The sequence below is a fragment of the Gadus chalcogrammus genome, chromosome 18 (genome assembly GCF_026213295.1).
Source record: "Gadus chalcogrammus isolate NIFS_2021 chromosome 18, NIFS_Gcha_1.0, whole genome shotgun sequence".
Taxonomy (NCBI): Eukaryota; Metazoa; Chordata; class Actinopteri; order Gadiformes; family Gadidae; genus Gadus; species Gadus chalcogrammus.
In genome coordinates, this window is record NC_079429.1 from 14,956,852 (window position 1) to 14,978,390 (window position 21,539).

The 21,539-nt window shown below is 44.5% G+C and overlaps 2 protein-coding genes across 3 annotated transcripts in view; both read left to right on the plus strand.

The window, feature by feature from the left end:
• Nucleotides 1–564, plus strand: part of decr2 (2,4-dienoyl CoA reductase 2, peroxisomal) — a 99,152-nt gene extending 98,588 nt beyond the window's left edge. For both annotated transcript variants that reach the window (XM_056576490.1, XM_056576489.1), the window contains exon 11: nucleotides 36–564. Coding sequence is in view for 1 of the 2 variants with exons in the window: in XM_056576489.1 (XP_056432464.1) it covers nucleotides 36–70 (35 nt within the window). In the remaining variant the exon portion in view is untranslated. The remainder of the gene's footprint in view (nucleotides 1–35) is intronic.
• A 3,022-nt stretch (nucleotides 565–3,586) lies between these two features.
• Nucleotides 3,587–21,539, plus strand: part of LOC130370920 (rab11 family-interacting protein 3-like) — a 31,098-nt gene continuing 13,145 nt past the window's right edge. The window contains exons 1-3 of the mRNA XM_056576481.1: nucleotides 3,587–6,381; nucleotides 17,046–17,139; nucleotides 19,213–19,289. Coding sequence (XP_056432456.1) covers nucleotides 4,843–6,381; nucleotides 17,046–17,139; nucleotides 19,213–19,289 — 1,710 coding nt within the window. The 5' untranslated portion in view covers nucleotides 3,587–4,842. The remainder of the gene's footprint in view (nucleotides 6,382–17,045; nucleotides 17,140–19,212; nucleotides 19,290–21,539) is intronic.

The following is a 21,539-nucleotide window of genomic DNA, read 5'->3' on the forward strand; positions in this document are numbered from 1 at the left end:
TTAAAATGACGTCAAGATCTGTCTTTTATTTTCAGGCCATTGGTCGACTGAAGCTAGGAGGGACAAGTGATGAAACCAGAGACTACCTGAACCTTCTTGTTGATTGCTTCGGTTGTTGCTAACATGCTATTCTGTTTTGGGGTAAAGGGCTGGAGTGTTGTGAATAATATCTCACAGGTCGACCAATAAAGTTAATGTACTGCAATCATAAATATTACATTATTACTTTTACCTGTGGCTACGGTTTTGTTACAGTATCATAAATGATGTATGAACCCAATTACTGTGTATCGGCTGTTTCAAGTTGTTAACATGCACATTAATAGAACAATTAGCTCATGGCAATGAACTGCTTGCTATCCAGACTTTCTCAACAGTGATTTTTGATTTGAATTGACATTTTTATTTCAAATATGCACATTTGACTTTGACTTTAGACTCCTTTGACACTTGGAAAGGAGTGGGAAGAAGTATACACTTGTTTAATCCCACCCCCTTTCATTAAATCATACAATAATTATAAACTACTACCCGTTTCCTTTACTTAAATTAAACTTGCAATTAATACCTGGAAAAATAATTACATAATAAAGTTTCCCACTTGGAAGCAAAAAACATATTTTCTAAAGCTAAGTAAAAACGACATTATATATAGCATAAACATGTCTACATGTAAGTACATCCGTACAAGTACATATACACATGAATTCATACACAAATGCCCATTATACACACAGCCTCACCACCACCTCAGTTTATAATGGGAGTGGCATCATGGCACTGTTAGCAACACCCCCACCCCAGATGATCAGCCCAACAATGGATCTGCCATCCAAGTCGGGTCCGCCACCGCCGCAGGACAGTGCCCCCCCCCCTAACCCTATCATTAAATTTCAATATTTTTGACTGTAGAAATAGTGAATGAGTATGGTCCAGATATCCAACCTTGTTAATGATTCGTACTGCCTTTTTTTGTAGTATAGTTAAAGAGTACAGTAAGCTTTTATAAGTGTTATGCCAGACTTCCCCACAGTAAGTTAAATATGGTGAAACAGCAAAGAATGTGGAATGAGTTGTAATCCAGAAACGGTTTTGCTTTATTGCTCCTTGATAACTTAGTTTTTACATGTTTAATATGTGGTTTCCAACTAATTTGATCATCAATAGTGACTTCTTCAATACCCACCCCATCAATTGAGATATGTACCCCTGTAGCCTGTACCATTTCCAAACAGCATGAATTTTGTCAAAATTAAGAATAATTTATTCTGATCAAACCATATTTTTGAGTTAACCATTTCCTTCATAATGTCATCCTGCAATTGCTTTAAATCATGTATCATCAGCAAAAATGACTTATTTCAGTATCTTCGACCCTTTACATGTATCATTGTTATCAGTTTAGGCCTCAACACTTACCCCTGGGGGACACCAAAGGCAATGTCAAAACATAAAGAAGATCAATCTCCCAACTTCACAAACCGAAGCCTCCTATTTAGGTAACCTTTGACCCAGTCTAGAACCACTCCCCTGATGCCATACCTTTCCAGTTTATGAATTAATATATCATGATTAATAGTATCTGTGGCATTTGTGATTTCTTCATTTGATTATATTAATTCCAGTGTTGTTGATCTGTTTGAACGAAAACCTTTGACTTACAGCGAGTAGTTGGTGCTTTTCTAAAAATATATCTAGCCTATTATCTATTATCGGTATTTTTTCTTTACCCTCAATAAAGAAGTACTTGGGATAGTTGCTAGATTTGCTACCATTTCTTATAATACTGTTGAAAGAATTCCATATTCCTTTGATGTTATTTTTATTATAATTTAGTCATTTCTATATCTAACCGATTATCTAAAACTTTTTCGAATATTTTTTAAAATTGTGGTAGTTAAGAGACGGGCCCATAGTTTGTTAAGTGGTGTTTGCTCCCAGTTTTAAACAGAGGTATTACTTTAGCTATCTTCATTTCATCTGGAAAAGAGCCGGTTTGAAATGATAAATGACAAATATAGGTTAGTGGTTTTGAAATTCCCGTGACAACCTTTTTCACCAGTGCCATGTCAATGTCATTGAAATCAGTGAACAATTTGCTCCTTCGGTTATTTACAATATACAAGATTTAATTTTCCTCCACATTATACACAAAAACATTGAATTAGGATTTCTCTCCAACACTCCCTCCATTTCCTTACCAGTTAGGGTTTTTTCTACAAGATCGGGCCCCACAGTGACCACACTGACAAAAATTTATTAAAGCTGTAGGTAAGATCTTCAGTATTTTTTCTTTACCCTCAATAAAGAAGTACTTGGGATAGTTGCGAGATTTTGGTACCATTTCTTATAATACTGTTGAAAGAATTCCATATTCCTTTTTGATGTTATTTTTATTATCATTTAGTAATTTCTCATAAGAATCTTTCTTATTTGTCTTGAATGTGTTAATTTATTCTTATATTTTTTATATCTATTTTCTGCTTCTTTAGTTTTCACTCTTCCAAATTCTCTGTAAAGAGTGTTTTTCTTTTTGCAAGCTTTTAGTAATCCCTTCGTGATCCATTGGCAACTAAAATAAAACAGTGTGTTTTATTTTACTGTTCCACCCTCTTAATGGACAATTCATATCATATAATGTACTGAACATAGGTCTTGTAAGCACTATAAACGACACCATTTTCATAAATGTAATCCCAACTCTGCTTCAACAAATCGTGTTTAAATTAATTTGTGGAATCCTCTGTATTCTGTTTTTTTTTTTTTTTTGGAAATAGATACATTGTGTCGATTAAATCATCTATAGCATTAATTTAACTTGGATTATTGGGTCAATATTAAAATCTCCAAAAATGAAAACAGCTTTGTTACTCTTAATTATTTGAAAACATGCATTAAATCCACTCCGTGAATCCTTCAATGTACCTGGCTCTCTATAAAAATAAATGATCGATTATTATTTTTAAGGAAATATGTAGTTAACTTTTAAATCAGAGTGCGATACATAAATGTTTCCGCAACTTCCTGGTATGACAGACGAGGGCGCTAGAGCACAACCTTCATTGGGATTGACACGTTACCATATTGTTTTCAGTTATGTGAAACATTATCCGTTATAGATTTATCATAGTTTTGTATTCAAACAACGTGGTCAGACATTAGGCCTACTGTAAACAACTACTCTTGTTTTTGAGATGGTTACATGATCTGTGTCTGTGTGTGCTCTTGTGGTTGAGATCAGAATGTTCAGGTTTATTTCGTAATACGTGCTGGGAACCAAGAGTCAATGTCATTATATTGCCATTCAATGGTTTGATTCCAGCTATCCTGAACCCGGCAACAAGTGCAACAGGGTCAAATATGGATTTGACTCTGATTTGCAGTGCAGCTCAGATACAACATTAAATAAAGATAAACAAAAAGTGCCTTTCTTGGAAAACGAATAGGCTACTACACCGTGCAGTATCCATCCATGAAATAACATTTATTTTGATGTCCCCTCGTTCAAATAAACGGGGTTATGGATTCTGAATCCTAAACACACTGCGGTGTGTGTTGTACGCTTGCGTGGGACGTCAGTTGTGTGTTCCTGTGAGTGCGGTCGGCTGGAGAAGGGGAGGGGATGTGAACGCCGCCGCTGCTGATGCTGATGCGAGAGCGATCTGCCTGCTGTTGTGATCGGCCATCACCAGTGGATCATCCACAGACGATCTTTGACACACTATTGTCGTTTTCTCCGTGGGTTTCGGCGTGTCTTGCGACCGCATCTGCATCGACGTTTCTTTTTTTCCGGGGGGACAGATGCCGGATAAAGACCTCGTTTCCCCCCTGGCCTGCCGTGTGTCCACATACAGGTGGATGAATCCTGGGAGGTTTGATCCGCTGGCGCCGCCGCACAACAACACGGAGAAAAACCCCGTCGGTTCAGAGAGCCAGTGAACATCGTCGTTGCGTGTGGGAATACGAGGTTGTTTTTCGATAAAGCAATGATGAGGAAGATAGGGGAGGTGGGGGCGACTGTCTGGCGTGCTAATCCGCTAACAGGCTAATTTGGCTAGCTAGCTAGCGTCACTGACACCGAAAATACGGGATGCTCGAAAAGTGCGTCGCTGCCAAAGTCACTACGTTAAAACGGAATTATAGGCCTGTTAAATGCGAACAGATTCGCGGTGATGCTAGGTTTCGAATCATGACACTGGCAGCAAGGACACTTCCCGTCAGCATCGACTTTGGATTTAAAATGATGATAACAGTTCGGAACGTTACATATCGATTCTTTTTTGATTAAGTGGTGTTTTTTTTTACGTCGCTGACTCTGTACGAATTCTCCTCCGGTCGATCGAAGGGTGAGACGTTATTCGGCTGAAGCGCAAGCCTCATTCATCAGCCCGTCGTGTTGACATCAGCCCGAAGGGTTTGGTAACGTCCACCGACGAGCCTGTCTGCTGTTTAGATGCCGTTTAAATCTCCCTGTTTGTGCTGGCAGTGTATTAATGCATGTCATATGTTGATTGAAATAATCGGTGAATAAAGTGGAACGAGCATCGCGTTGTTATTTAGGTCTACCGAAACCTCTACCTGTTTAATTGTTATACTAGTCGGTTTGCCGATCACCTCGCTTCCCGCTGTTAACGAACGCCACTTAAGTCGATCGATCTGGAAGGTCACCACCGATCTTTATCGGAGCTACGCAATAAGTTTTGGTTTAGTGCACAGAATTCCAAAATTACATTTGCAATATGCTGTGTTAACCGAAAGAGCAATGTCGCCTTTCAAATTAAAGATTCTATCTTTGAGGTAAGACGTGACGGGTCAAGTTGAACCAGACGAGAGTCCACCTGTATGGAAGATGTGCTCTCAGCCCCTCGAGGGCTCAGCGAGTGGCGATCCAAACGCCCATCTCTAGACTTTCTCACTTTAGATTCGGACAAAGGCACAATGTTTCCCCCAAACAACAGTGACCAGACTGGTTTGGTTTCGGTAAACAGAGACCAGGACAATGATTTAGGGAGCAGGAAAGAGTTTCTCCAGGAAGGTGAGGCTAACCTCGATAACCTGTTGAGGAGTGCTGGGTATTTCTGTGCAGAGGATGTTATCCAGCTACAAGGAGTCACGCACTCCTCCCCACCGCACCTCCCCATCACAGAGAAACCAGAGGAAGCAGAAGATAACGGCGACCGCAGCCTGTCATGGCTCTTTGGGCCTGGCTCCCCTGACCTCCTGTGGGGCAGCTCACTGGAAGGTCTCCCACAGGAAGGGTCTGTCCAGGACCAGACCGGCCAGGGGGACGAGATTAATTTAATCTCCCTCAGCGTGCCTTCCTCGCCAGGGAAGGAAGTGCCCAGGACTTCGGAGCACAGGTTATACACGACTACTCTGTTGGAGGATCTCCTCTCCGGGGACCTGCCGTTCTCCTCTGCCGCGCTCCTCCGCCCTCGTTGTTTGGGAGAGCACCACCCACAGGGTGTCACCCAGGAGCCAGCCGGGGAAGTGGAGGGTGGGGCCTCTCAGTCACCTGAGAGCGGAGCCCCGCCCGCGTCTGGGAACAAGACCCCTCAGAGTTCACCTGATATCCACCACCTGCACACTGACTGCGCGAGCACACCACAAGACATTGCAGACGGATCCCTGCCTTTATTGGACTCTGAGTTTCCCGGCTGTCCAGGAAACGGCAGCCTTTCTCCCATTGGTCCGTCCCCACTCACCTGCCCAGGTGAGCCGCTGGATTCCCCAGAGGAAAAGTCTGAGGGCGGGCTGCCGGCACCTGCTCTCGTCGACGCACACCCATCCCACGGCGCAGGTGAGTGTGAGTCACCTGCTCCCTGCTCGCCGGCCCCCGGCACCCCCACCGCCGCCGCCCCGCAACCCTCGGAGACGCGGCCCTCCGATGAAGGCGTTCCGGCGGTGGACGAGCTACCTGGCGACCCAGGCTCCCCGGAGAAGGCCTGTGGGGTGGGCGTGATGGACCAGCAGGTTGCCCCTGGACAGGAAGATGTGGCGGCCGTCGTGGTGGATCTGTGCTCGAAAACCGAGGAGCCGGCATGCCCGGCCATCGGTCCCGCCTCCCCTCTGAATTTAACGGCTGGCGCTGACGGCGTCACTAGACCCACCACCCCGAACCAGACGGGCCCAGAGTCTGATTCCGCAGGATCGTCCTCTCCAGAACCTCCAGAGTGGACTAGCGGTAAATCCCGAGAGGACCGGAGGTCTCTCGCCAAGATCGTGGCGCCTGACTCCTTGCCCATGGTTTCCACGGTTACCCAGAAGGAGGAGAGTGTGTCTCCACTGAAGGCGGTGTTTGATGCGCTGGACCAAGATGGGGACGGGTTCGTTCGGATCGAGGAGTTTATGGAGTTTGCTGCTGCCTATGGCGCTGATCAGGTGAGGTGTGTGTGTGTGTGTGTGTGTGTGTGTGTGTGTGTGTGTGTGTGTGTGTGTGTGTGTGTGTGTGTGTGTGTGTGTGTGTGTGTGTGTGTGTGTGTGTGTGTGTGTGTGTGTGTGTGTGGCCTCTTGTTTGCCTGAGATGACGTTTTAAACAGATGAAGGTATTGTGTGTCTTATCCTGAAGGATTTCAGAATTGATTTTGGCGTTCCATACATTACAGTACTTCCTGTTTATCCCAAGGTCCGAGCCAAACAGAATCAGCCAATCCCAGTGATGTAATGGAGTGAGTGCAGCGTTTCAGGTTACTAAGTGGACGATGATATTTCACTGGGTTGGAAACCAATAAACAAAGCAGATAACAGCAAGACGGAATTTGAGAGTTGTGACTAAGTGTGATCTAGGGGTGGGGGAAATTAACACCCACACCTCTTAAATAGGCTGTTCCTATTGGGGTGTGTTCTTCATTATCACCACATGTGTTATCAAGCCTGATCACATTATACTAAAGTACAGTTTTGTTTGAAAAGTTCATTATCATTGATCTGGAGCTCAAGGTCAGGCATTGAAGGCAATATGAAAATACCCTGCAATAAACATGACCTAAACATGTTTAACTTCAACAGGAGACAAGTAGCAAAAAAGAACGGATAATTTATTTAGCAACCGTGGGGTGCATCTAGCTTTGAATGCTGGGTCACATCCAGCGATGGGAGAATACAAGGGGGTTGGTTTACCTGAGGAAACCTAACCTGAGCTATTGCTACGCTGCGGACTTCTGGTACGTGTTATTTAGCCACACAGCTCTGTAGCCATAGGCCAGTGGCCTAGTGCTACCTGCCTGGTGACACTGTGCTCTGTATGAACCCCACTAGACCAAACCAATCAAATCAGATTATTAAGGTGAGCACATAATCACCCTAGGGCGGCGTGGGCCTGTTTTATCTTCATGGATAATCTTTTAATGTTGTGTTACTGGGATTAAACACATTTTAATCGTAATAAACCTATTGATTTAGCACATTTAAAGCAAGGATGGCAGCTCTCAGTTGACTTGTCAAAGGACTTTGTGTTCGCACAGCTCTTGTTCTGTATGCTTCAAGTAAATATGTTTTCGCCAAATGGCACTTTCCTCTTCAAATTCAAAATCCTTTCCAATTCGTTGTATGGTTCTGACACAGGTTCAAGGTTTTTTTTTGTGTGCGCAATGTTGTGCCAAGGTGCTGGCATTTTGGAATTATCGCTTGCATGTTTGGTGGATGGTGGGGAAGAAGATTTAAAGCCACATGGGTGCTGGAAGTGGGTGAATTACTGCTTTGGGACTGTTATCCAGGCAGTGGAGCAGGTTGTCCAGTAACTGCAGGATTTCAAGGGGCCTGTTGAAGTGTCATAGAGCAACGCAGCTCACCAATAAATGCTCCCTTTGAGGTGTGTGTGTGTGTGTGTGTGTGTGTGTGTGTGTGTGTGTGTGTGTGTGTGTGTGTGTGTGTGTGTGTGTGTGTGTGTGTGTGTGTGTGTGTGTGTGTGTGTGTGTGTGTGTGTGTGTGTGCGTGCGTGCGTGCGTGCAAGCATTTTGAGGGTCTGTAGTATTCGGAAAAGCGCTGTTGAAATGCTTCCCTGTTCCTTTTATGTGAATCCCACAAAGCAGAGGGCTCTGTTAGTTCGGACTGCATTCGGCTAATACTGGCACGTATTATTACTACAACCACGCTGGGATAAGCTCCTAATCTATATTGGGTGAGTTTTCAGGAGTTAGGGTTTAGGTGGCCTCAAAGGCATATTGCTGCTAACGAAGTCTGTCAGCGCTGTACAACCCCCCACATGTCAGTGTCTCCGTTTCCATAAGTCCTGGTTGGCGTTTAATCTCTTATGGGTTCTTCGCATGCTGTTGCTGCTTCAGGCCTCAGCAGGACCCCACTACTTGCATAGACCCTCATTCCTATTCCAAGCTCTTCCTCGGAGCCACCAAGGATGGTTTGAAGCAAAATCCCCATCCCGAAATGATCCCAGGTTAAACAGCATGTTTTCTGCATAGCCTGAGAGAGATGACGTGAGGACTTTATTCTGGTCCCTCGCAGCCTTTGAAGCACTTGCATCAGCAGCATCACAGCCTCTTTAGTTCCTTTTGTGTGAAACCATGAAGAGTCTTACAGGCCTTTTGTGTTCCTGAGGTGCTCTTCAGAGAGATAAGATGGCTATGGTCTCTCTGCCCCACCTTGTATTGTTTCCATATGGGTCATTGGCGGCCAGACGGCCGACAACATCACTGCAGACGAAGTGAGGCGGGCCTCTTTAAAAGACTCCACCAAGGGGTAATGCGTCCAGCATGTGTGCCCTACCTGTGCAAATAACCTCCCAATGGAAATAATGTTCACCTGCGCTGGCTGTGATAACATGTTGGCTATTTCCCCAACTATTATTATTTTTATTGCTGTTAAACGCACACCCCTCATTTAGTTACATTGTGAATTTGCTTTGAATGGACCTAATGATGGCTAGTGGTGGTGCTAGTTTGATAGGAAAATATATTTTTTGTAATACTGTCCTGCCAACCCTCCATGTGCATTTTTTTGTTCTTGTGGGTACCCTTTTCGGCAACAGTTTTTTTTATACAATCCTGCTGAATAGGAGTGTGCGTTTTGAAAGAGTAGGGTCTTTTTTTTAAAAGCTCCCAGATTAGCAGACAGTGTCTTTGGCTGACTAATCATGCTTTTTAATCCAGCCTCTCCCACGTCAAAGCCTGTGTTGTGTGTTGGTGGACCCCCCCCCCCCCCTTCCGGCCAGCCAGGCTGGGCTTTGGGCTGGATCAAGAGCAGAATGGCTTTTTGTCCCGCGTCAGAGCGCTTGTTCGGGTCAGGTACTGTCGGTCACCTGCCTGTGACCCTGTGCTTCATGCCAGAAAGAGAATGGATTTTTGAGTTCTGTTTGGGTTGCCTCGTAGCGCTCCAGATATATCTGGTCTGAGATACTGGGGATGAGTTTAATTTCCTGTGCTGCTTTGTTTGTTGTAACTTAAGGCTTGGAAAGATTTGTTGAGGCTGGGTGACCAGGATTGTGCAGATTGATTGCTCCGTGTCTATCCGAGCACCGGTATTGGATGTTCAGTTGCCCCGGGAGACGGGCAGGTTCGTCACTCCTCACAGCAAGGTGAGCTCCTCAGGTGCCTCTCGGATTCCTCCTCTCTCGTGACTCGTAGTGGAGGGGAGGGGGGAGGACGGGGTCCGGGTTCTTCGTTTACCAGAAAACAAAAGCCCGCTGGAGTTGTATCGTCTGTATTTGAGGAATGTCCTCTGTTGACGTGCTCCAAGTGGCTCTGTGGGGAGGTGAGCACCAACACTGGGATCAATGGGAGCAACACGTCACATTCATATTGACCTGACAACATGTAGATGACAGCTCTATCTATATCACAATCTTCTCAAATCCCAAACTTTAAATATTTTGGGACTCATATATATATTTGTATACATATTTCCGTAATGCACAGAATAGAGGTTGACACTTTGTAAGTGCTGTTGTTTTAGTCAAGACGGTTTCACTCAAGCCCATAGATTATGTAAGGTATAATGTATGTTGGTCATTATCGGGAAAATAAGGCTTATTTTCGATAATGACCGGTGTTCTATAAATTATCCCGCTTATTACACGGCTTCTTGCCAAAACGAAAAAATAACTTCACATGGTGTGTCTTTTTACAATTTATTTGTTACCATTCCTAGTGTTGAGCAATAGAGAAATAGTTCACCAAAGATGTTGACGTCGCCTAGCAACCGAATACGCTCGGGTTGATACCAGGCTACTTGCGGAGTGATATGAAAGCCGTGAATTGACAGCAGACATTATATGCTTAGCAACGGTCAATTCTCAAAAAATAATTGGCCGCCTGAAGTCGGGATGGCCCATTCAAGTACAGCATTAAGAAGAGCCGTGTAATAAATAAGAGGAAAGGTCAAAAGTAGTAAACTCAGTTGAACAAACAAACCCAGCAACTTCCTGGCCGAGTTCACACAAACTACCCGTAATGTAAAGACATGTGATAACAGGCCAACCCTGTTGCCTTACATTCCTCCCTGAATATTTGAATGAAAAATTTTGACTATGCAAATGATTTCCCGCCACGATTGACACCTTAATGGTTCTGTTTTGAGTGTTGCCTTTTCGATGATTTCCATACAGGTTTTCATGATAGGTTTCAGCAGAACATGAACAGCTTTCTTTATGTTGACCAGTCCTCACTCTAACAACTATTCGTTTTTTTTATATTGAAATTGAATCCCCCAAATGTCCTCTAAAACAGACCAAGCATTTGTTCCAAATTCAGAATGTTCGGGCATTGCATTCCAACCAATAAAATTCCTACAAGTTCAATTTCAACCGCTAGCAGTCGGTCAATCCTAACACATTTACGACACTGTGAGTAGCAGTCACAGCTGGTAACGCCTGTCGCTGTTATCATAATACATCCATGGTCGGTAAAAGTTGAGAATGAAAATTGTGTCTGGTCGTTTTCATCACAGTAAATGTGTTTTGTTTGTATACCCTTCCACAGCATGATGTATAATAGGCCAGCAGGTCCGTACTGCCTACTAAAGCTTGTGCAGACCTTGTCATCCTTTTCTTCACAGTATAAATGCTAGACCGTTATAGTTGTAGTCTTCATGAATCTGTGTATGAATGTGAATTAATCTGTCAGAGAGCACACAAAAAATAAGTGACAATATTTTGTATTTGGAATAACATGAATTCTTATGAATTTTATAAACTGCCCCAAATTACATGGTTAAAACCAAAACAAACCACATTGACAAGCAGGCTACTGTAGTGAAATCTGAGTGGCCATGACTTATTTTCAGAGCATATCTGCTTAAAGAGAGAGACCATTGAGTTAAAACAAGCGCCAACTGATGGCCAGCCTAGACTTGACCTGGAGGGGGTTGGGAGCAGGGGATGTTATTCTATGAAGGACTTCTCACTGATGGATGTTGTGGAGGATGTGGGTGCTTGTGGGCTCTGCCTCGTTAACCACCGTGTCCCGACATCTTACTCCGTCCCTGGGCCTCGCCAAAGGCTCCATGGGCGAGCCATGGAGGCCTCGCAGTTTACTTTTAGACCCGGTAAACTAAACAAGAGCCATGTGCCAACCAAGGCTAGATGAAATAATCACATTTTAGAGGAAGCCAAAAGCAATTCTTAGAACTGCTGCATGTGAACCAATTTAGAATCATTGTCTACTGTATTCTGTCAAGAGGACAGGGTTGCTTGCTACTTTCACTATCTTCTGGTGGTGACTTGTAGATGACTCAGACCTCTCTATGCTGGCCCAAGAAGGGCCTTGGCACAAATATATATAATATATAATGGAATAGTTTCTGCTTCCTCACAATTTTAATAGCAGAGCTAAGGTTAGCGTGTTTTCCATCTAGAATGCCTTTCAGCGGTAAGCCACTGCTAATGAGCGTGTTTTTAGATGTTGAAATTTGCATGCATTTGCATGCATGTCCTGCACACACTGCTGGTTTCCTTTTTAGGGCGGAGCTCGAATATTCGAATGTTCAAGTATTTGAATCTCAATTCAGTATTTAAACATTTTCTTTTATTTTACAAAATAAATAAAACATATTTAGGAACTGAAGGTAGAAGGCTAGGTTACATCTCATCTGAATATCCCAGTGATAAAATATATTTATACCATGGTCTGGGGGAATACTCAATTCTTGATTGGCTGCAGGGTGTGCATTAACCCCCTCCGCTGCGTGTCGGACAGTTCTAAGGCATCGTCCATTATGATAATGGACACCTCGTGTCCTAGATGTCCGAGAACCTTTCATGTCATTGCTTCGGTTGAGGTAAATGTAGCCATCGTAAAAATTGCCAAATACGGGATTTGTTTGTTTTGTAGTTATATATATTCAAACATTATTGGAATATTCAGGTGGCACTCTTGACAGCTGCTCTCAAGTGTGACGATACGCAAACTATTAACCCCCCCCTCAGCCATCAGGGCGTTAATGGTTTAAGAAGGGTTTTAAATAAACATTTTAGCAGCTATTTCAAACGAGTCAAAATGACACCAAAAAGCTTTGCCTAATGATAACACCGTGCTGGGTGTCCGCCCACCAAAATAGCGACTGAAATTGAACACTGGGTAAATAAGACTATTCCTGCTGTGAAATTCATTCAAAACGTTGCACAAAGCACCTATTTGCTTTGTGATAACTGGAGGCCTAATCTCCTACTTTGTAAACCGTGTGTGTCGAAAAAAACTGCAGTGAAGCTCTGCTGATGAGTGGATCCGAAAGCCATTGACGAGCCACTTCGTTTTACCAATTGAACCACTTAAGGAATGAAAAGGAAAAAAAAAAGATCATTTGATAAAAAGGAGATTCTGCAGCAATGGTCTCCCCTCTGCTACGTTACAGGCAATGAAGGATAAGCCCTATGATTAACTTTACTTTATTTTCTCCACCAAATGATTTGATATTCGTGTGGAAACCAAACTAATATTCAAAGCTTTAAATTATTTATGGCTAGCCTTAGATTACTTTTACATCTCTGATGCAAATACCTCCTCTGCAACACACACACACACACACACACACACACACACACACACACACACACACACACACACACTTTCATTATTTTAACCACCAACCCCTACCCTCGACCTCTCCTGCAGAGCTTTCCTTTGTCCTAATATGTTCCCTATAAAATGTTCTCGTTAGACCTGAATGTCTTTATCTCTCTAGCTCTCACTAAAGCCCCTTTTACCCAGCTTGTTCAAGGTGGGAATGTTGTGGCTTTATTCTGCCTCGCCTTCTGTATAAAACATGCAAACACGGGATGATGGGCCATTGTTGTTTGACCTTTAAGCCAGCAGTGGACATAGCATCACACCTGTGTTGATGTCAGTGTAACAGGGGTGAACCAGCATGCTGGGAGAGGGCTGCACCGTCTTGATTATGTTTATGTTTGCTATCCACCATCAGGGGATTCATCAGCTCTGAAGAAGAAACACACTACTTAGTAGCTAACCAACAGCATGGACAACGGTCTGCATACCTTTTTATCTGTTCAATATCTCCTCCAACATGTTTCTGGTCAAACACTCGGCTTCCTTGATTCCGCCATTGTACCTTTACGCATCAACATGTTGGATACAATGTTCAGCAACTTTGCTTGCGTTTGCAGAGTCATATAAATGTGCAAGGCCAGCAAAAGCACCTTAATACTCAGCTTGCCAAGCTATAACTGTTTAGAAAGCAATGTCGCTGGCCAACACATATGTTATAAAAAGCACACACAGGCATAGCTTTGTTAGGTTCTGTGTAAAAATGCAAAGACAGCTTAACTGGAGGAATCCTCTTTATGGCACTATAGCCCTTCCTGTGTCTGACGAACATGGATGGAACAGCGAGCAGGCCCTATTTCCTGTGTGAGATGTTCCTCTGCTTTGAGGTGTGGAAACCCTCTGCCTACATGAGTCAGTGTCAGCATGTCAAATACCGACCAGGCCCTGGAAACATGCTCACACCCCCAACCACATGTCTCCCTAGCGTCACAAGTCTATTTCCCCCTGTCAGAAGAAAGAAGTACGATTTGAGGTGGTCTTGTAGCACACAGGTAGGCAAAGGCTGGTTAAGTTAAAAAAGGGTTCACATGCTAGTCAAGGTAATGTCACAAGCTAATCAAGGTCACGGTTCTGCTAATGGCCAGGCTTACTGGCCCTGGATACAAGGTTGAGATGCTGGTCTTGGCTTCTCTGGAGCTCAATGGATAACCTTAGTAGAGGGTCTTGAGGAATCTGGAATTAACGACTTCGATTTTTGAACTCCAAAAACGTCAGTGTCAACACCTCTTGACAGGCCCACTCCCTTTATTCTCTCCGTCTCTGTTGCTGTCCCTGTCTTTCTATTTTTATCTTTCTCTCTCTCTCTCTCTCTCCGTCTATCTATCTCTGATTGCATCTGGGTAGATTTCAGTCAGCAAGCACCACCAGTCACTGGAGGTTTAGAGAATTTCACAAGTAGGTGAATCATCTTCGGGAGACTCAGCCCGAAAGCTGTTAATCAGACCCAACATGGCCGAACACCCAACGGTGTAGCTTAATAGCTTATCACAAAATCAGCGTAGTTTACTGTTACATGATATCTTTCTAAACATGGCTCAATGTCTTAATTTAGCTCACCCTAGCTACACATAATCCAACCTAGTTTACAAAATATAACCTAACTAAATCTAGGTCAACATAGACCATCCTACCTCAAAATAATTGAACCTAGCCTAACCTAGCTGCACCTAGCTCACCTTAGTTTCACAAAGACCCCTATAATAACATGACATCCAATATAGCGTAACCTAGCCATCCCATATCTTATCTTCGCTTGACCTAGCCAAACCTGCCTTAACCTAGCTCACCGTATCCATCACCCTACCACCACTTAGGCCACTTTATTTTTATTTTTACCGCTGTACATTGATTAACATTTCAGGTTCCACGTCATTGTAATTGGCTACAGATTACTACAGATTTAAATAGATTTAAGAACAGATATAAATGACTAGGGACTACATATGTAAATAAGCTAAGGAGTTATTTTATGCGCTTATTTACATCTGTAGGCCCTTGGCAGGTTATTTCAAATTGGTGGCCTAATATTATCAATACAGTTCTTCAGGAATCACTACAAAACTATATAAAACAATACATTACAATGCAAACACAACTTCAGCCAGCAGTAGTAAACTGTAAAAAAAAGTATCTAATGGTTAAAACCATGCTGTGCAGATTTGACACTGTAGGAATACACTTATTATAATCCCCTGCTCAAAGCTTCATCCAGTCGCGCAGATGAGTTCACTTGGGTTGAATAGCTCTGTCCCAGAACAGCAAACCGGCCTAACTCCGACCTGCATCGTTTCTGGCTCACCCAATCAACCAATCTTAACCCAGCCCACCATATCTTAACCCAGCCCACCCAATCTTAACCTAACCCACCCTATTTTATAGTCCAACCAGGTAATCCTAATTTATCAGACACCTACATCGCGCAATTCTGCTCATTAAAACCAATGGAAGTAGTGTGTTTTTACCCCAGCAGACTATTGTGTTCTCAGTGTCTCTGGGACCGAAGGAGCCCAACCACTGAAACCTCGGCCCTCTTGCGGCCTGGCGTCTCCCAGCGCTGTGCCACAGACTCGTGGGGGACATGACAGCCTAACGATGAGTTGGTGAAATACTTCAACACACCACATTTGGCTCGCTCTATCATTTCAGCGGGCCTGTTGTGATTGCTTGGCGCCACCAGAGATTCTCCAGATATAGAAGATATCTGCAAAATATAGGCTACATGATTATTCTACATCTGGAGGTAAACGTACGGTGATTCTATGTCTGGAAATATATAATATTATTATTATATTATTATAGATAATAATTGTATATTTTCCTGATGTTGTCCAAGATGGTTCTGGATCACTGGCTCCTCTTCTGCAGTTTTAACGTAACACTTAGTAGTTAATGGTTAATCCTAGTCCAACACAAGGTTGTTATACAGCAGACTTCTGTGTCGATTGTTACAATGTTATGTAAAGAAAACAGAATGCTTGGGGTAGTATGTTTCCAGAAAACCCAGTTATCGTTGAGATAAAACTTCATTTTCACACATTGCAGCTTCCAGGCCTGATACATGTGTTAACAATCTCTCTTGACAAACTTTATAGATTTAACCATGTAAATATATCTTCTCACTTAATGCATTTGGTTCTTGTCTGAATAATTCATTTTAAATGTGTCATGTATGTTGGGTTCTGGGTGCCCTGCCAACTAGTGATGCAGTGACATAACGTGTCTGTTATCTGGTTGGTCAGCACCTCCAGTTGCTAGGTTACCGACTCCAGCAGGAGTTATAGGGACACGGAGGTCATTGTCGAATGGCTAAAGATACACTAAATACACACAGGGCTGTGTGTGTGTTTTGTGTTGTATGTGAAAGTGGCTCAGAAGGTAGTTTGATTTCTGTCTCCTTCTGTCAATAGTGTTCTTGAGTCTTTGAGCAAGGCAGCTCGCCCTGCTTGCTTGCGGCTGGTTGTGCAAGTGAATACAACTCATGAATAACAAATATGTTCCGCAACCTACAAATATGATCCACAGCCATGAAGTGAGGAGAGATACAAATCAATATTAATGTGACAGTATGAATAGAATGGGCGCTGTGTCCAGCGGTCTTCTCCTATATGCTACAGTAGCAGAATATATCCACAAATAACTTATTCTCACCACTCACCTGCTCAGTTTACAACCGGGCTTTTTTTTTTTTAAATGGAGGTCAAAGCTCGTATTCTAACTATCGAGCGAGCTGAAGTAATTCAACTCTGTTCCTTAATCTAAAATCTAAACCGAACAGCCCTCTAAAGCACCACGGGACACTTGTATAGCTCAATACACAATGCTACCAAGTGGTGTCTTTATTTTAAGGATCTTCTTTTTTTAGTGTGTGTGTGTGTGTGTGTGTGTGTGTGTGGTGTGTGTGTGTGGTGTGTGTGTGTGTGTGTGTGTGTGTGTGTGTGTGTGTGTGTGTGTGTGGGGGGTTACTAAGGTGATGTGTTGTGGTGTGTGTGTGTGTGTGTGTTACTAAGGTACTGTGTTGTGGTGTGTGTGCAGGTGAAGGACCTGACCCGGTTCCTGGACCCGTCCGGTCTCGGGGTGATCAGCTTCGAGGACTTCCACCGTGGGATCAGCACCATCGGCAGCGGGGGTCAGTGCACGTCACCACACTCTGAATACTACTGTGTCCTCTGTAGTACTACCACAGTATTACTACTGTACCCTCTGTAGTACTACCACGGTATTACTACTGTACCCTCTGTAGTACTACCACGGTATTACTACTGTACCCTCTGTAGTACTACCACGGTATTACTACTGTACCCTCTGTAGTACTACACGGTATTACTACTGTACCCTCTGTAGTACTACCACGGTATTACTACTGTACCCTCTGTAGTACTACCACGGTATTACTACTGTGTCCTCTAGTACTACCACTGTATTACTACTGTGTCCTCTGTAGTACTACCACTGTATTACTACTGTGCCCTCTGTAGTACTACCACGGTATTACTACTGTACCCTCTGTAGTACTACCTCTGTATTACTACTCCCCCCAGTACTACTGTATTCTCTGTAGTACTACTGCCCCCCTCCTGTAGATATGTATCTCACGTACCATTAACAATTTGTTTAAAGTTAATCAGGTTGTGGGAACACCAGAATATTAAATATATTTACACAGATAAATGATTGAATTTCTATAAGAAGTTATGAGACAATAGATATAAAGTACTACATAAAGCGATTCCAGAAGCGTATTTCTAGAAGCCAGATTCTAAATCTTCCCCTCAGCCAAGGTGCTGACATCCATATTTGATTAGCCTTTGTGTTCCTTTCCACCGCCGCCTTCTCATTTCCCACGATGCACCTCTCCGAGCCAGGCTGCTGTTTATTTTCCTCTGGGGGTGAATGTTAACCTGAGATTTCCCGACCAATTTGCGAACGCGTGTTAGTCTAGAACCTCTCAGTTCATATTCAATGTTCAAGGGGTGTTATCAACGTGGCCAGACCAAAATGAATCTCGATGCAATTGGTCAGACCGATGTGAATGATCGAGTAGATCCCCAATAAACCACGCTGTTCCAGCCTGGCCACCGTGACATCATCATGACACAGGTCGCCCGGGGATACAATGAGGTCATCAAGACACCAAGGGATTATCATCAGTAATGACGCCCGCTTCCTGTGTTGACCCGCGCTGTTGCCAACCACAACTGGGTCTGGCTCTGGTCCGGCTCACTTTAGTTGGTCTGTGGCTCCGCCCCTATGTGGGAGTGGCTCCACTCACTTTATTTGTTTCATTCACTGTATACATTTTATTGATAACACGCATAATGACGATCTACTCTATAAATGATAATGGGACAGTGCTATGCCCCACTCCAGTCTGAGTGCAATTTCAACACCAGATGTTTCTACTGGAATGTCTCCACTCTTGTCTCCATTGAATTCCAGTTGTGTTCGTGTGTGTGTCTTTGTTTGTGTGTGTGTGTACCATTCGGTGTGTGTCTTTGTGCGTGTGTGAGAGAATTTGTGTTTAGGTGTGTTTTGTGTTTGTGGACATGTGGGATTGAGTCTGTGTGTGTGTGTGGGGGGGTTTGCAGAAACCTATTTAGCTGCCCCCCCCCCCCCACCACACACACACACAGAAACACCCACCCCACCCCCTCCTCCAAGTCTGTGATACTAAAACCTGCCCTTCCATTCTCAGGCCTGCCTTCAAGTTACACACACACACACACACACACACACACACACACCACACCACACAACACACACACACACACACACACCCACACACCACACACACACACACACACCACACACACACACACACACACACACACACACACACACAGTGCGTCACCTCTCCAGAATTGTGTTTGTTGTTGAAGGGAGGTCTATTCCCAGTGGGAGACTAATGTTTCTTCCCTACTCTTTGTTACCATTTGTAAACCTTTTATTTGGTCACATGGTGACCGCTCACTTGATGTTCACATGGCCACCTGCTGTTTAACTTTAACGAGACCCTGAGGTTTGTTAAAGAGGTGGCCGTCATATTGTTCTGTTCAATACACTTTTATAGCTGGAGGAATTCGACCAAAGTTTTACTTTATGACCCCTGAACAGCTTTGCTAGTTTAGCATCTTGTGTTGGTTTTGCTGACTGTGTGTGTGTGTGTGTGTGTGTGTGTGTGTGTGTGTGTGTGTGTCCCCAGGTCCTGAGCCCCATCTGTACGACGCACACTACAGCCCAGGTGATGGAGCGGTCGGTTGTCCGGAGGAGTATGACGAGGTGGGGGAAACAAAACGCCTCTGTTCAAAAACATCCTGGATGTGGTCTGAAGTACATTGGACTATGCTAGCATCACAGCCACTACGTGATAGAACCGTACGTGCTAAGCTAGCATCCCACCGTTAAGCTAACATCACAGCCACAAAGCTAGCCTCACTGTTGCTATGCTAGCATGGCAGCCACCAAACTAGCATCACAGGGGCCTTGCCCCTTGGGCAGCTGCACACATCTGGATGGCTCCTCTTCTCCCGAGGCTGGATGGACGGGTCAGGCTTCTGTATGCGTGAGAAATTATATTTTTCTACAGCTGCGGTCAAAATATCTGGAATTCCTGCCTGCCGTCTGCCTCCCTTGTATGTTTAACTCCCCCGGCGCGCTGACCGACGGCGATGGACTCACGTTAGCAACAGCACCCTGGTGGTCAGTGCTCTGATTAATGTGTCTGATTGGTTTCCATGGCCAAGCACACAGCCTGTCAATAATGGTTCTTCCAGAGCGTCGAAGATTATGTTCTGGCTGTGGGTGAGAGCATTTCATGTTTTTATGTTAGCCTGCTGGTGAGGGCAGGATAAAGTGGAGACACAATCAGACAAACGCTGTATACAAAAACACATGCATTTGTCACACACACACACACACACACACACACACAAACAACCACACACACACCTTTGTGCAGACATAAACAAACCAGCATGGTGTGTTTGGCAGTTCAGGCCACAGTACAGCTTCATTAAAATTGGTTTAGAGGTTCAATCCCTCCACCTTCCCCCCTAGGCCCTGGTCCTCTGCCCCCCCCCCGGACCCCCCTAGTGCCTCGCAAGATGGGGGGCTGTGTGTGAATAGGAGAACTGTTCCCTTGCTGTTGACTGTGAAAACAACGAGGCTGTTCCACCAGGACACACACACACACACACACACCACACACACACACACACACCACACACACACACACACACACACACACACACACACACCACACACACACACACCAACACACACACCACACACACGTAATGAAACTTACAGATACAAACTTGGACACACACTTATATTAAAACACACACAGACACGCACAGACACACACCAACATTTAATAACATAGACCAACACACATACCCAGCCCTCATATCCGGTCCATTGACCATGAAAGTTGAACGTCGGACTGCTGAATTGGATGGCCATGAGAGAGCTGTGTATTTGTGGACATTTGTGTGTATTTTAATGCATTTTTGTGTGCGCATTAGTGTTTACTTCAGTGTGTGTGGTTAATGTTTTTTTGGAGTGTGTGTGTTGCTGACTTTGAGGAACTCCTCACTGGATTGTGGGTAATCTCAGCCCCTCCGGGTGGACCTGGCCGTGATGACGGCCGGAGCTAGACAGACAGCAGATTAGAGGGTCCCTGTGGTGGTCTCTCTCTCTCTCTCTCCCTCTCTCTCTCCCTCTTTTTCTATCCCTCTCGTTAATTCTCTCTCTCTGTCACTTCCATACTCTTTCCTTTGCTCTCTCTCTCTCTTTCTCCTTTGCTCTGCCTCTCTCTCTCTTTCTCCCTTGCTCGTTCTCTCTCTTGCTCTCCCTCTTTCTCCCCCTTACTCCACCCCTCTGCCCAAGCAGGGCTGTCCCAGAAACGTGGTTTTCGGATAGTACTCTCTCTCTGGTTATGCGAGTGAGTGAGAGGAAGTGTTAGACAGTGGTAGTCGGCCGATGCCCAGCCTTCCTGTGTGTCTGAGGGAGCATGATTCTGGGCACCATGGACGGCCCGCTGGGCCTGGTCCCGTCCGGAGCTTCCGGCTGCCAGGTAGGTGACTCCAGCTCAGACTGATTGCTAATAACTGATGGCGTTCGGCTATGGTTTTTCCTCGATGGATCACCGATTGTCCTGGCTGTGGTTGGAGGGATTTGGGAGGCTGAGGAATTATTTTTTTTCCAAGTTGTACACTGGGCTGTTTGTCCTGGGGGTGGGGGAACATGGAACGGAGGGGCGAAGGTGTGGAGGCGAGGTGAGTTTAGCTCGGATCGTCTCTCGTTAGCCCAGTGGAACATACCTGGGTTGCTCCAGTGTGATTGGACAGCGGAGCGAGCCTTTTAGCTGGTTAGTTGCTGTTCAACTAGTTGGTTTTTCCTCTTAAATCAGCACACGGTTTCCCTCTTGTGACGCAATGGCTTATGTTAGCCGGCACTTTACGTGTCTGTACTAACAACCAGAAAGTGGTTTCTTATAAGAGGAACGGAAAATTGCCCTTAGGACCC